We start from the raw sequence: 15,759 nt of genomic DNA on the forward strand, positions 1-15,759 counted from the left end.
ACAGCTCAGCCACCCTTCCCACAAAGCACAGTCTCAGCACAGTCACAACTACCAACCTTGCCCAGGGCAGGGACCCAGGAAGCCCAGGCCACAACCAACCAGACACAGTGCCAATGGAACAGGACATCATTTAATTGTCTCTAGGGTCCTCCTGGGAGAGGGACTGCGGGGCCTTTGGCAGAGCTCTGGCTGATGGAACCAATAGAGGTGCCCATCAGCCAGTGCCAGGCAGGATGGCGGCCCCAGTGCTTGGCTGGGGGCAGCCAGCATTTGGGGCTGTTGCTTAAGACAATTTCTGAGACTAATGGGTAAGGAATGTTGCCTTTGGATGGAGAAGAGGGGACTACATTTAGAGAGGAGGGAGGAGAAGTGGCCTGGATTGCGGGAGGGACTCTAAGGTTAGGATAGGAATGACAGGGAGTTGTTCAAAAGGTCCTTCATGGCCAGGTGAAGGCTTGGGGGAGTGTGGTGATGGAGTCCAGCAGGGGAACTCTGGACAGGCTTGACTCAGGCCAGCTTCAGGAACTCCTGCAGCGTGTTTTGTTCCACGGCCTCCACGAAGAGCTCATAGTCCTGGGGAAGGGGAGGCAAGGGGTGGTCACCTGAATGCAGGAGGCCCAAGTGCTTTGTGGCAGATCTGACCCTGGCCAGAGCCCTCTTCCAACACTCCCCCCACCCCCGAGTCCCCCAGCCCATACCCCACAGTACTGGTCCCCGTTGACAATCTGGGGTGGGGTGGCCTTGGGGTTGCCCGCCAAGGCTCGCATCTCATCCCTCAGGGCGTTGTCCTGGGAGATGTCCACTAGCTGGTATTGGATGCGCTTCCCATCCAGGATTCGGGTCACCTCGCTCTGCTGGGACTTGATCTGGGGACAGAGGGTGGGTAGGGGTTATTGGATAGGCTGGAGGATTTATGGGGGTAATGCTGGGCAGGGTGAGAGAGGCTGTGACCAGGAGCTTTTGTCCCCCCGACCCCCCTCCACACTAGGGGAGGGTTCTGGCCTCTAGGAGTTGGGAGGATGAGTCAGGCTTGAGGTGGTGCAGGATGAAAAGAGGGATCAACTACGGGGAGGGGGTCAGAGTGAAGGGAAGTGGGATCAGGCTCAGGGTGGGGAGGGCAGGGCAAGCCCCCCAGGCCCCGGAAAAGCAGGCTGCCGTCGTGGTCAGGGTCAGCCTGGTAGTGGGAGTGCAGAGAATGGATGTGGGGTTGATGGGGGATGGGCACGGGAAGTTCATGCTGCAGCTGCAAAGGACCCAGGATGCCCGATGAAGACGCTCAGGATGGGGCCTCGGGACCGGATCCGGGAGACAGTGCCCAGCACCTCGCCGACGCACTCCCCCACCCCGTCCCCGTCGTGGGGGCGGGTCCCGGGCGCCAGGGTCCAAAACACTGGGACACAGCCCTGAGCTCTCCCCCATCCAGCGCCAGTCCGGGCGCACACTTACTTCGCGGGAGCCGGTGACCGACGTGCTGTAGACGCGCAGGCCGCTCATGCTGGGGGTAGACGGGCCGGCGGGCAGAGAGCGGCAGTAGTGGCAGCTGCACTGCCGGGAGACGACGCCGCCGCCGTGCTCGGGAGCGGTTTCCTTCCTGCTCCGCCCGCAAGTCATCGCGCTCGGGACCAATGGGCGGCGCGGGCAGGCGGGGCGGGGCCTGCGCGACACCGCCCCGCGCGCCGGAGGCCCCTTCCCTTCCCCCTGGGTGACCAGGCGCGCAGAGGGACCCGTCCCACGCAGGGCCGCCCCTTCTGTGGCTGCCCTGCTCGTCCTTTTCGGCCCTTCCCTGATCTGGAGCTCAGTGTGCCTGGGGAGGAGCTGGGTGGCAGGAAAGGCCCGGGAGAGGGTCTGGCAGAAGCCGCCTCTCCAACCGCACACAGGTTTGGTGCATCCAACTTCCCATCTACCAGAGCCGCTGTCTCCAGGAGGAGGTGCCCTAAACAGTACAGGGCAGCTTGGGGCTTTGGAAGGCTTGAGCTGCTTTCAGACCCAAAGTTCTCATATTAAGGTACCTTGCTCCAAGGAAACCCCCCTCTCCCCCGCCAACACACCACTAACCCTAGGGGATAGGAAGAGCCCATGCTTACATTTCCCCCCCACCAAGTTCCTCTCCACTCAGGTGGGAAGGTTTAGACAAGGAAGGGTGGTGGCAGGATGCGGAGGCCACACCCCCAAGGAACCAGATGGAGACCAAGGCTGACAGCTGGGAGGTGTGGCGGTAGAGGGTGGTGTCAGGATTCTTGAGACCCTAGGGTCAAGCTGACCTAAGATCCACCCCTGGTCTTGGGGTGGTCCAAGCTCAACCCCAGCTCCATGCATGCATGCCCCAAACTGCTGCTACTCCCAGCAATTCAGGAGTTGAGGGGACAGACTCCAGCAACCAACCCAATTTTGGAAACCTAGCTATCTAGCATTCAACATAATGCTTCTCAGATGTCCCCCTGGTCCAGGGCTCAGGCAGGTAACAGCCCAGAAAGACAACCCTTGCTCTGGTAAAGCCACTTCCTCACAGCAACCCAGAGGCTGCCAACTTCCTGCGAGGACTGCTGAAACTTTCCAGTGACAAACTTCTGCTGTGACTCAGGGAAAGTTTGCCCAACAGAAAGTGAGTGGGAAGAGATCTGGTCCTACAGAACGACAGAGGAGCAGAACTGGCAGAGAGAGGGATAGGAGGCTGGACCTGACAAAGGTTCCTCCATGCTGCTACCTGGGGGACCTGGCTGAAAACCCAGACTTTGGCTCTAACAAACCAAAGTGAGGGGTAGAATAGCGTGGTGGTGGTAATGGAAGGGTATGGAAAACTGAGGAGTCTGTTAAGATATTTTATTTTATAATCAAAATAGGCAATACAAACAAGTTGACATAACAAAGATTCATATAAATAACTGGTTATAAACTTTATGAGGAAAAATACCCGTGAGCATGGTGGCTGGGCTCCCAATGCACAGGGTGGAGACCAACCAGACGGCTCTGCCTTTAAGAGGCAGGAGCCCAGAGGCTGAAGGGCTGGCTGGGTGGGGCTGCTCTGAATGGAAGGGATAAGTCACTCCATAAATAAAACACAAACTTGTAAAAACACTTAAGAAAGAGCCTCATTCAGGCTCAGGCATGAGGTCCAAGATGCTGCCAACAGCCCAAAGCTTAGCAAAAATCTTGTAGTGGCTGACTGGCCCACACATGGCCCCTGCCTGGCCTGGCTCCAGATCTAGATGAGGCATGGCTGGCCCACCAACCAGACACTAACAAGTGTGAGATGCTCCCTAAACCAGGAGGCAAGAAAAACCAGAGGGCAAAGGGCCCTCCCTAAAGCCCCAGAGAAACAACCCAGGAAACATTAAAAGCTGTACTTTAAAGCTGACTTATACTGGGTACTCTGAACTTTCAAGGAGGCCAGAGCAGGAAAGGGAGAGGAATAATCCCCACCACCCCCAATACAAGAGAGGCACAAATTAAAGGGCTGGGCACAGGCTGTAGCCCTCGGTGAGGGGGTAAGCAGCTTGACAGTTGCGCTGTGGTCTTTGGGATATAATTCTACCCAAGGCTAGAACCACAGAGAAGAGTTTGCACTCTTAAGTCCAGGAAGGGGGCTACCTGGAAGGCCTGAGAACAAAGGAGAAAGGGGCTGTGCTAAACACATGGCCAGGGCCCTAGGGACACAAGGCAGCTGGAGAGTGGGATCTCTTGTTAAATGGCATGGTAGGCAGATTAGAGTCCCGGCTATAATCCCTAGGGCCCCAATCCTAGTAGTTATGTGCTAACCAACACACTACCCTGAGGCTTCTGGGACAACAAGAGCCCTGAGGAAGAAGCAGTGAGACCAGGCATGAGAAAACCCAGAAAGCCAGCTCAGTGTTCCCAGGAAGGCTGGCACATGGGGCCTGAGAATTCTTAAATGGCCACTGTTACTAGTACTCGCTCGGCCTTTCCAGGTCCCTCTGATGAGCTCTCTAATCAGCAGGACCAAGGTGTGAAGTGGGAATTAACAGGGATCCATCCCATTGGATGAAGAAAGGTGAACAGCCTGTTCGTCTCTGATGTCAGCCTAGGGCTGGGAACAGTTTGTGAGGACTCATCTGTTGTACCTGCCAAAAGTTAATTAGTAACTCACCGTTGAGAGTGAATTAGCAGGACAAACATAATCCAACATGCCAGTGTGGGGTAGGACAGTTCCCTAAGCCCTTGGCCTCCAGATGCAGGCTCTCCCCTCCCCTTCTGACACTTCTCTCTGGGAACAGCAGACAAGAGAATGTCAGGGCAGAAACCTGCTGGACTAGGCTCTCAGCAGCCCAGATCCTCCCTGGGGGAATCCCCCAGAATTCCTCACTGTGTGACACAGTTTTCTCCCATGTCCTGGGCATATCTGTCTGACATGGTGGTCCTTAAGTCCTCAATGTCACGACGCAGCTGTTGAACCTCCTCTAGTTTCCTCTTGATCACATCTGGCTTCTGCAAATCTAGCTGAGTCTCTGGGTGCTGTGCTGCTGGGGAGAACATTTCAAGAGAATGTTAGTTACAAGACACTTTCATGTGGAGGGCACAGTATGGATAGGCAGTATCTTGAACTCACAGTCTTGGGACATACACTTTAAAAAAAGCATCTGGGGACAGTGGGTTAATTTGCTGCTGAAGGCCTGCTTTTAGTTTGTCCTGCATGCAAGTACCCCATAGCTTGTTTCCAAAAACAGATTTATGAACACCTACTTTGCGAAACAAACAAATGTCTAGAGGGCAGTGGCCAGGCCTATGTACTCTGTCTACATATTACTGTAAGAATATGGGAAAGTGGGATGGGAGAGAGAAGAGAAAGAAGGCCCCTCCTTCCTGGGCCCCAGACTGGTCTGAGGACTCACAGTGAATGCCTAGGAGCAGGGAGAGATTGGGATCATGGCCCTGGGCCCTCTGGGTCACAATGCTACAGACAGCCTGCAGATCTTGAAGGCAACTAGCCAACTCCTGGTACAGCTCAAGTGCCAGCTGGGCTGTGTCTGGTGAAGGTGGAGACCCTGGTTGGGCCTGGCGCAGGTGTTCCTGGAGTGTCAGATTCTTCTCAATCAAGTCCTGGTTTTGCACTGAAAGCTAAGCAGACAGATGGGTAAGCACATTAACTCAGGCCCAGGGAGAGGAAGAGTATCTATGCATGTATGTGTGGGTGTGGAAGGAATGGGTGAGTCATAGGCAGTGTCCCCCCTTCCCCAACCCTACCCCTGCCAACAGGCTTTAGCACTTCCCCCACTATCAATATCAGGCCTGATTCTTCCTGTGGGTAGGCTGGGCCCACAGGGCTCTAGCACTAGAGAGGAAGCCAACCCTCAACTGGTTCTGAATCATCAGCATCCAAGTTTCTGTTCAAGAACCAGAGAAGATGCTCCCGCCCCTAGGAACTCTATCTCAAGTCAGTCCCTCAGCCAACTCTGTTAGCCAGGCTATTAGAGAAGGTTTACCGTGAACCGTGAAATCTGAGGAGACACTGGTTTCAATCTCTCCCTGCCACCCTGACAAAAGTGGCCACCAGCCAGCCTGATCACAGTTGTGTCAAAGGAATAAAGACAGTAAGAAAGACAGTATGACAGCTAGTAACCACTAGGTGAGGGGCTGGAGAAGCTGGGACCTGGAGGATCCAGCCCTGGAACGAGTCCTGCCTTTTCAAACTCTCACCTCAGTGGAGTCAGACTTTATTACAAAAACCATCTATTCATGTATGTCTGTCTGTTTCCCTCTCTTCCTGACAGCTTAATCCACTTCCCTTCCCTTCCTACCTTGACTGTGTTTTTATACAGTCTGAATAGAGTCCCTCCTTCAGTCCCAGGCCCTCCACCCACACTGGGCCATGTGACAATCCTAGCTAAAGAAGGTTCCTTCCTAGGTACTAGGCCAGTCAGTGAACTTGATTGCCCCCTGCTGACAGCTCTGTTTAGTGCATGAAGGCCACCAAATCCTCAGTCTTCTCGAACTCTCCACTCCCCAACCCCAGAAACCTGCGGCTTCAAGAAGACAAAGGAAGAGAGAATGACTTTCCCCATCAAAAAGCATTCCTGGGCCTGGCGCAGTGGCTCACACCTGTAATCCCAGCACTTTGGGAGGCTGAGGTGGGCGAATCACGAGGTCAGGGGATGGAGACCATCCTGGCCAACGTGGTGAAACCCCGTCTCAACTAAAATACAAAAAATTAGCCGGGCACGGTGGCTCGTGCCTGTAGTCCCAGCTACTCAGGAGGCTGAGATGGGAATCGCTTGAACTCGGGAGGTGGAGGTTGCAGTGAGCCGAGATTGTGCCACTGCACTCTAGCCTGGCAACAGAGCAAGACTGTCTCCAAAAAAAAAAAAAAAAAAAAAAAAGAAAAAAAAAAAGCATTCCTAGGTAATAATTATGGACATGCTAAAACAGGCTTAGGGTCTGTAATATAAAGGATGATGCAATGCACCTTTCCTCTGCCCCCAAAGCTCAGTAGGGACCTTTCCCTTTCAAACACTGAGGTCCCTATTGGAGTAGATGGGGAGGGTATACAAAGAAATCGGGTTTGTAGAGGCAGAACCAAGAGGCCTGACTAATGCTACTCACCTCCTTCACGGCTGTGCGCAGCTGCTGCAGGGCTGAATCCCTTCGTTGGGCCTCCTCTCTCAGGGCCTGGCTTGTTCCTTCTTCTTGAGCCACTTCCTGCTCTAGGCTCTGAATCACACAGCCAAGATGTTGAGGGAACACAGGAGTAACAAGTCTGGTTCCAACAATATCACCGCTGGCTTGGACTATATAGTGAAGACTCACCCTACCTACACACTCCTGCTAAGAAATTATTTTACAACAGTCCTGATTTGTGACCTCCCATTTAAACCCTCCTATAGCCCTTGACCACATACCAAATAGAGGTCAGCTTCTTAGCAGGGCATTCAAGGCCACGGTAGCTCCTACCTACTTTTCTAGCCATATCTCTTTCCACCCTCCACATGGCCAGCCTCTACACTGCCATAATGAATGACTGGCCCTCATCCCTGAAGACTGCAGCGTCAATGCTTCTGCTCACTTCCCTTTTCCTTTGTTCAAGCTGCTCTTCTGCTGTTACCTCCAGGAAACCTCCAAGGCCCACCTGAGCTTTCTTCAATCTGCAAATCAGGTCCAATTAATCCTAATCCTACCTTGCTATCATATCCATCATGGCTTACAAGTACATCTGCTTAATATTCTAGTTGGCTATGCACATGATCCTTCACTCCACTCAAACACAAACTTTCTTGAGGGCAGGGAATGTGCTATTCAGCTGAGTTCAGTATTTACTGAGCGCTTACTGTGACAGGCACTGAGGAGAACACCAACAGTTCCTGTCTTTTAGGAGTTAACAGTCAAGTGCTCTTGACAATACTGTCTATTAAATGCTGTTCAGAGACATGGAAAGGGGTAGGAGAGCATACTCACAGGTGCCTAATCTAGTGAGTTCTGTGTAAGTGTGTTCGTGTGTGTAGGAGGGGTCAGGGGAAGGAAAATATTTAAGCTTTTAAACTTCTGCCTCATTCTATTCAATTTTTCCTCAAATTTTGAAACTGATTTGAAGTGTGCAATTTTTTTATATTTCTCATTTTATATCAATAAAAAAATATAACTGCCAAGGAAAACACCCCGTGATCATGAAATATCCAAAGTGACGATGAATCCATCTAATTCCAACAAATTCACCTGATATATATATATATAAAAAATATATATAGTCTTGCTCTGTCGCCCAGGCTGGAGTACAGTGGCGTGATCTCAGCTCACTGCAACCTCTGCCTCCCAGGTTCAAGCAATTCTCCTGCCTCAGCCTCCCGAGTAGCTGGGACTACAGGTGCGTGACACCACGCCCAATTAATTTTTTGTATTCTAGTAGAGATGGGGTTTCACCTTGTTAGCCAGGATGGTTTCAATCTCCTGACCTCGTGAGCTGCCCACCTCGGCCTCCCAAAGGGCTGGGATTAGAGGCGTGAGCCACCGTGCCCAGCCTCACCTGATATTTTAATTTGCTTAAGTAGTCTTATCATAGGTAAATGTGCCATTTAAAATGTCAGGCCTTTCCAAACTTTGTAGAACCCCAAGGGTTCTAGGAAACTTAATTTGAGATCCATTAAAAACTCTACTAAAAACCTGGGATTTTAAATGGGTATATATTAAAATGCTTGCCAGGCTTGACTACCTCCTTACAGGACTTGAAAGAGGTGAACCAGATAGACGTAGCCCAATCCACATAATGGCAAAGGCAAGGCTGCAGCCTCCATTTATTCCCTCAAAATAAGTGCATTTCAGGTGTTTTGGTGTGAAAACTTTTAGAGTCCAAAGAGACACTGAGTGAACCTGCTTTACCCAGGATTTCTTGGAGAACCCAGTTAAAAACACTCCCACTCTGGCCCAAAATAGAAACCTGGAGTCATCTTTGATTCTTCCCTGTTCTTCAACCCTTACATCTTGTCAGTCACTGATTCCACTTGATGTTACCTCCTAAAGTCACTTAAATCTATCCCCTCGGGGGCCGGGCGCGGTGGCGCAAGCCTGTAATCCCAGCACCTTGGGAGGCCAAGATGGGCGGATCACGAGGTCAGGAGATCAAGACCATCCTGGCTAACACGGTGAAACCCCGTCTCTACTAAAAAATACAAAAGAAACTAGCCGGGCGAGGTGGCGGGCGCCTGTAGTCCCAGCTACTCCAGAGGCTGAGGCAGGAGAATGGCGTGGACCCCGGAGGCAGAGCTTGCAGTGAGCTGAGATCCGGCCACTGCACTCCAGCCTGGGCAACAGAGCGAGACTCTGTTTCAAAAAAAAAAAAAAAAATCTATCCCCTCACATCTCCCTGCTGCTATGCTGCCTTATGCCAGGTTCCCTCATCATCTCTCACAAGAATTTCTCCAACAGTCCCCTTGACCTTCCCTCTCTCCAGGATGCGAATCTTCCACACTTGAGCCTGAGTTGCAAACCTGACCACATCACATCCCAATTAAATGCTGTCATAGGCTGGGCATGGTGACTCATGCCTGTAATCCCAGCACTTTGGGAGGCCGAGGCGGGTAGATCACCTGAGGTCAGGAGTTCGAGAGCAGCCTAGCCAACGTGGTGAAACCTCGTCTCTACAAAAAAATACAAAAATTAGATGGAAATGATGGCGGGCACCTGTAATCCCAGCTACTTGGGAGGCTGAGGCAGGAGAACTGCTTGAACCCGGGAGGCAGAGGTTGCAGTGAGCCAAGATTGCACCATAGCACTCGAGCCTGGGCGACAAGAGCGAGACTCCGTCTCAAAAAATAAAAAATAAAAAAAACTAACTTAGTTGATAGAAAATGCCCTCCCATAGCCTGGAATGCCCAGGTCTCCACTTGCCAACTTAAAGTGAATACTTCAGCAGTATCAAACTGCTTGCAGCACCACATTTAAACTATGCTGTTTCATGTCTCCATGTTCCCACTCATGCTGTTCCTCCTATCTGGAATCCAACACATCCTATCCACCTCCTCTTCTTTGCCTGGCTAACTCCTCATCCTTCTAGGTTCAGGATCTCCAGAAACCTCTCTTTTACCTCCCTTCCTCCCACTGACTCTCCTGTGCTCCCGCAGGATACTGTGGGCACTGCTCTCACAGTACTGTGCTGAAACTCCCTACTATATTTGTGTCCTCTCAGCAAGGCTCGGAAGCACTGACTGGGGTCTCATTCTTCTTGTATCCCTAACACTGAGCAACTTGCATAGCAGAGAACAAAATAAATATTGGCTAAATTCTAGAGATTCCATCATTAAGTTCTGCCCACCATGTCCCAAGGATTCCTGCTCACCTGTACTTGTGAGCGCAACTGATCCATCTTCTGTTGCTGCTTCTCCACAATCTGAAAGGCAAAGTTATCAAGGAAGGCTGCCAGCACAAGGCTGACAGTGAGGTCAGAGGGCAACAGGGCTGCACTAGGACATGTGGTCTGGCTATTAAACCATTAACAGCGAGACCAGGATACAGATTAGTGAACTCTACCTACAGAAATATAAACCAGACTCCTAATCCTGGCTAACTAGCTTCACAGTACTGTGCTCCAATCACAAAGGTTTATACAGGAATGTAGTGTGGACCCATGACCACTACTGGGGAAAGGGAACTCTCACCCTAATAACTGCAGGCCAGTGGAATCAACTTTATATATAGCCAGTGCAAACTCTTGTTCTTTGGTACAAGGACATGGCTAAAAATTCAGTTTAATGAAGGTTGCCATTTCTAGCGCTATTATGGTGGTTGTTATTTACAGCTTTGGTCATACTGATTATCCAAGAAGGGACCCTAAACAGGCCTGGTTTCTTGTCTTTTAAAGACTGCAGGTGTTCTCTGAATCAATTCAGGGTTCTGTATGGGCCTGAGCCATGAAAGTACACCAAACTTTACAGTACCATTTTGGGTCATCTAATCTAGACATTCAGAGGCATATCACCCCTCCTCTTTCTTTTGCCTGTATTCTACGTGAGTCAAGTTTGCCTGTTATAAGGATGACATTCTAAATACAAATTACTATACAGGGTGACTTCTCAGAAAAGAAAGAAAAGCTCTTGGTAACAAATCCTAGATAGCCCAAAGCCAAGAATTCATGTCTGCCTCCCAATACACAATCTTCTCTTTCCTCCCAGCCTACCCTCCGTTACAGCCTGGACATCCTCAGTCACCTTTTGGAGCGAATCGTATTGCTTCTGCCAGGACTCCATTTCCACTTCTGGACCTTCTCCACTGGTCTCCTCCACAGACTGTTTATCTTGCAGGCTGAAAGACAGTGGCCCCTTCAAGAACTCTGAAGTTAGAGACAAGTGGCTTTGATTCTTGGTTCTGCTATTTATTGAACATTTTGAGGCAAGACATTTAGTCCCCTCCAAGTGGTAGCTGGGGATAATACTTAGGTCTGTTGTAATATAAGGGGTGCCACACAAAAGCTGCTCAGTGTATGTTAATTCTCTTCCCTAGGGGCCAGAATCTATACAATGTGACACCAATTCTCTACCTGCCCAAGGCTCTTGTATATTTTGTTTTGATATTTTAAAAATACATATTTATCACATGTATTTAGATTGTAAGTCATACATGTACATTGTAGGAAGTTCAGAAAATGCAAAAGCTGTTTTCTTGGCACACGCAGTCTGGCGCAAAGCCAACTTTGTCCTCTAACCCCACTTCTGACTCTGACCAATGGTTTCCTCCAGTGGGTCCCTACAATTACTTATAGCAAAGCCCAACTGCTGAGATAAACAACAGGGACACTGTGGTTAAATATGGCATGAGAAATCCAATCTATCCCATTAGAAACTGGAATTGGTCCAAGAGGCTGTTGAAACACAGAAACTGCTATTAATATGGAGGAGATTCCCAAGACACCCTGAGAGTACATTATGGCATCTTGTTTGTTCTCAGAACCTGTCATGGCAATGGAGAACAATCCCTAGGGCTGAGGAGAAACAGATGCTCCTGGTAGCCTTTATTAACTACATGGCTCAAACTGTGGATAACTCTCAGTTCTTACCACCAGTACCCACTTTTGAAAGTATACAGATACCTCATTTCCCAGTTTATAAAGTGCTTTCATTTATTCAACACACACATACTAAGAATTATGTGCCAGACATGGGGTTAGATCCTTACAAAGGCTATGAAGATAAGCCCCCACTGCATCCCTACTCCATGCCAAAGATATAAAAGCTGCTTCCTTATTATTCACAGTCCAAAGAAAACAAAGCTCAAGAGAAGTAAAATGATTTTCCCAAATCACCCAAAGTCACACAGGTAAGTAAGCAGGATGGCTATGACAAAAAACTCTCTCCATTCCTCTCAATCCCACAGGGTTATTTACCTATGTCCAGCAGAGGAAAATTCTGCTTCTCTCTGCCTCAGGCTTTCCAGTTGAGTCTCCCTGTCTCTGCAGATTGCCTGGGTCTCCTCCAGCAAACTCTCCAGCTCAGTCACTTTCTCCTGCAGCTCTGTGCTCTTCAACTCAGAATCCTTAAGCTGAGAAACAGGATCCCACATTTAGGTCAAATAAGTCAAGTGTTAGAAATGCAAAATGCTTGTTCCTTGGTGTCGCAAAGAAATAGCACTCAAACATACATTTAATTTCCCCAGCAAGGCAATTTTTACTTTCTGCAGAAAGGGTGCTCCTCGCAGATGGAACAATGGCAAAAGCACAACTGGACAGGGGAAGGGAAGGAGTTCTTATTCCTGAAGCAGGTCGTCCTTACTGCTATGTTGTTCCCCTATTGGCTAGGGTTGAACCACACAGTCTAAGCTAATTCTGATTGGCTATTTTAAAGAGAGCAGGTGTATGAGCCAGAGTGGGGGGGGGTGGTGAGTAGTTTGGTGGGAAGGACAGTTAGGAACAAGTAACTAAAGGTGACTTAGGTCAGAGCAGGTGACCGGGGAGACTCAGGTCAAAGCAGGTGACCGGGATGAGTCAGGACGGAGCAGGTGACCAGGGGAACAGATGTGAACTACTGATTAAAACTGGTGGAAAAGGTTGTTTAATGAAACTAGAAGCAAGAGGGCGAAGAGAACCTGGAAGTTCAACTTTAAAATAAAGAGTAAGAGAGCTGAACATACTGATTCTTTGAAGAGAAACTTGGGGTTCACTATATTTAACATAAGGAAGACTCTGGGTACCTCAAAAATTTGCAGTCTGGTTACAAATCTGACAAATGTGAATCTGGACATGACTGCTTTGGGATTATCCTTTCAGGAAGTCACAGGATAACTGCATACAGCAGATGATGAAAAAGTTCCCCTGCCTGGCCACTCCCTGATCACCCCAGGCATGCCAAGACATTGCTGCTACCTGCTGGCTCTGCTTCTGATGGTCTTCCAGGGTGGGCAGGTCAGCCAGGTAGCGCTCCAAGGTCTCAATACGCTGCTGCTTCTCCCGGTTCTGCTCTGATTCCTTCTGACATTTCTTTTTCAAATTATTTATATGTTTATCGCGACCTTTGACCTAGAAGAAGAAATGTCAAGTTTGTCTCTACCCTTCACTCCACTATGACCCTGCTGGAGTGCAGTGGTGTGATCTCAGCTGACTGCAGCCTCCACCTCCCAGGCTCAAGTGATCCTCCTACCTCAGCCCCTGGAGTAGCTGGGACTACAGGCACATGCTACCACGGCAGGCTAATTTTTCTATTTTTTGTAGAGACAGGGTTTTGCCATGTTTTTCAGGCTGGTCTCCAACTCCTGGCCTCAAGCCATTCACCCAACTTGGCCTCCCAAAGTGGTGGGATTACAGGCATGAGCCACCACACCCAGCCACATCAACTTTTTTTGAAGCAACCCTTGAGGTTGTGAATGTTGTTCTACTGCAATGAAGGTAGGAAGCTAAATAAATTTTGCCATTTAGGATTTGAGTATAAAACTAAAGAATTAATGAACTTTCAAATCAAGGACAGAGAAAGGCTTCTAGGGCAGTTTTTAAAAACTGGCAGCATTTCTGTTGTGAAATACAGAATTTGTCTGGTCTCTGTACCTGGTTCCTGGGAGGTAACCTCTAAGCCCTTGGAATTTCCTGAATTGGACAGGAGTGGGTCAGAACCCATCATGAGTAAATTTATGCCAATACTATGACTCAGAATGGATGCAGATCACCAGAAAAACCAACTGCTTTGAACCTAATCTACTATGGGGAAGGGAGAGGGATGGGTGATTGAGTTTCATCATGCCTACATAAATGAAACTCCAACTAAAAACTCTGGACACTGAAGCTCACTGGAGCTTCCTGGTAGGTAAACACATAAATGTGCTGTGTTTACATGCTCTTATTCCACACAAGGAGAGGGCATGGAAGCTCTGCTCTCAGGATGCTCCTGGACCTCACCCTATGTCTCTCTTCATTTGGCTGGTCCTGAATTGTATCCCACCCCCTCACCCCCTTTTTTTTGAGACAGAGTTTCGCTCTTGTCACCCAGGCTGGAGTGCAGTGGCACAATCTTGGCTCACTGCAACCTCCGCCTCCCAGGTTCAAGTCATTCTCCTGACTCAGCTTCCTGAGTAGCTGGGATTACAGGTACCCGCCACCACGCCCAGCTAATTATTCTATTTTTAGTACAGAATAATACTGTACTAAAAATGGGATTGGATTTCACTATGTTGGCCAGGCTGGTCTTGAACCCCTGACCTCAAGCCCACTGCAGCCTTGATCTCCTGGGCTCAAGTGATGCTCCCACCTCAGCCTCCCGAGTGGCTTAGACTACAAGCATGTACCACCATGCCCAGCAAATATTAAAACAAAAAAAAATTTTTTTTTTTGAGACGGAGTTTCGTTCTTGTTGCCCAGGCTGGAGTGCAGTGGCGCGATCTCGACTCACTGCAACCTCCACCTCCCGAGTTCAAGCGATTCTCCTGCCTCAGCCTCCCAAGCAGCTGGGGTTACAGGCGTCCACCACCACGCCCAGCTAATTTTTTGTATTATTGGTAGAGACAGGGTTTCACCATGTTGGCCAGGCTGGTCTTGAACTCCTGACCTGACGTGATCCGCCTACCTCGGTCTCCCAAAGTGCTGGGATTACAGGCGTGAGCCACCGAGCCTGACTTAAAATTTTTTTATAGAGATGGAGTCTCGCCATGTTGCCCAGGCTGTTCTTGAACTGGGCTCAAGTAATTCTTCTGCCTTGGCCTCCCAAAGTACCAGGATTAACAGGAGTGAGCCACCATGCCCAGCTTATGAAAGATTTTAACGTTTTTAAAAGGTGAAAGTGAACAGGGGAGATAAACGACATGGGGCAGAAAAGTTACAATCTGTAGTGGGAGTTACAGACAACAGGGAAGAAAATCTGCTCCTCCCAACTCCCAAGAGCCTCTGAAGTACCAGCTCAAGATGGAGGCAAGTATCAACCACAGATCTGAAAAACAGGGGAATTCCCTAGAAATCTATATACAAGTTAGCTAGATATCAGCCCCACCCTGGGTTTCCCCATCAGCAGACTGTTCTCCGAAGAAATCAATGAGAGAGATTCCCGACTCAAGAGTACCCAGTCACAGCAGAGAGGATGAAGTATTGGGTTGAAAACAAGTAAAAATCTATGTACATGGCCGGGTATGGTGGTTCACACCTGTAATCCCAGCACTTTGGGAGGCTGAGGTGGGAGGATTAGTTGAGGTCAGGAGCTCAAGACCAGCCTGGCCAAAATGGTAAAACTCCATCTCTATAAAAAGTACAAAAATTAGGCCGGTGCAGTGGCTCAAGCCTGTAATAATCCTAGCACTTTGGGAAGTCAAGGTGGGCGGATCACCTGAGGTCAGGAGTTTGAGACCAGCCTGAGAAACATGGCAAAATCCTGTCTCTACTAAAAATACAAAAATTAGCCGGGCGAGGTGGTGGATGCCTGTAATCCCAGCTACTCAGGAGGCTGAGGCAGGAGAACCGCTTGAACCCAGGAGACGGAGGCTGTAGTAGCCGAGATCAGGCCACTGCACTCCAGCCCGGACAATAGAGTGAGACTCTGTCTCGGAAACAAAAAAAACAGCCAGGCGTGGTGGTACATGCCTGTAATCCCAGCTACTCAGGTGGCTGAGGCATGAGAGACAATAGTTTGAACCCGGGAGGCGGAGGCAGCAGTGAGCCTAAATCATGGCACTGCACTCCACCCACTCCACAGTCTCCAGCAAGACTGTGTCTCCAAAAAAAAAAAAAAAAATTCCATGTCTAGAATTGTGGGGACTCTAAGCCCAATCTCAACACCGAGAATCCAAAGGCTAAAAAGCATTCCTGCCTCTAGCCTCTCCACCAGAGAGCAGGTTGAAGATTCTTCCCTAGAGAGA

The 15,759-nt window shown here is 49.5% G+C and overlaps 2 protein-coding genes across 10 annotated transcripts in view; both read right to left on the reverse strand.

The window, feature by feature from the left end:
- Nucleotides 1-111: 111 nt before the first annotated feature.
- LOC105494499 (SH3 domain binding glutamate rich protein like 3) lies at nt 112-2,686 on the reverse strand. Its single transcript, XM_011762968.3, is given in 9 exon segments — nt 112-573; nt 699-866; nt 1,447-1,505; nt 1,508-1,606; nt 1,609-1,720; nt 1,722-1,739; nt 1,741-1,814; nt 1,817-1,858; nt 1,861-2,686. Coding segments are annotated over 9 exon segments (678 nt in total). The 5' UTR covers nt 1,901-2,686; the 3' UTR covers nt 112-507.
- Nucleotides 2,687-2,805: 119 nt separating this feature from the next.
- LOC105494501 (centrosomal protein 85) overlaps nt 2,806-15,759 on the reverse strand; it is a 50,879-nt gene continuing 37,925 nt past the window's right edge. For 7 of the 9 annotated variants that reach the window (XM_071098060.1, XM_071098059.1, XM_071098063.1 and 4 more), the window contains 7 exons: nt 12,794-12,946; nt 11,819-11,973; nt 10,647-10,740; nt 9,779-9,829; nt 6,556-6,663; nt 4,848-5,073; nt 2,806-4,478 (listed from right to left, as the gene is read on the reverse strand). In XM_071098060.1, the coding sequence (XP_070954161.1) occupies nt 4,318-4,478; nt 4,848-5,073; nt 6,556-6,663; nt 9,779-9,829; nt 10,647-10,740; nt 11,819-11,973; nt 12,794-12,946 (948 nt within the window). In that variant the 3' untranslated portion in view covers nt 2,806-4,317. The remainder of the gene's footprint in view (nt 4,479-4,847; nt 5,074-6,555; nt 6,664-9,778; nt 9,830-10,646; nt 10,741-11,818; nt 11,974-12,793; nt 12,947-15,759) is intronic. The other 2 variants (XM_071098071.1, XM_071098054.1) reach the window with 1 other exon arrangement.

This window comes from Macaca nemestrina, chromosome 1, assembly GCF_043159975.1.
Source record: "Macaca nemestrina isolate mMacNem1 chromosome 1, mMacNem.hap1, whole genome shotgun sequence".
Taxonomy (NCBI): domain Eukaryota; kingdom Metazoa; phylum Chordata; class Mammalia; order Primates; family Cercopithecidae; genus Macaca; species Macaca nemestrina.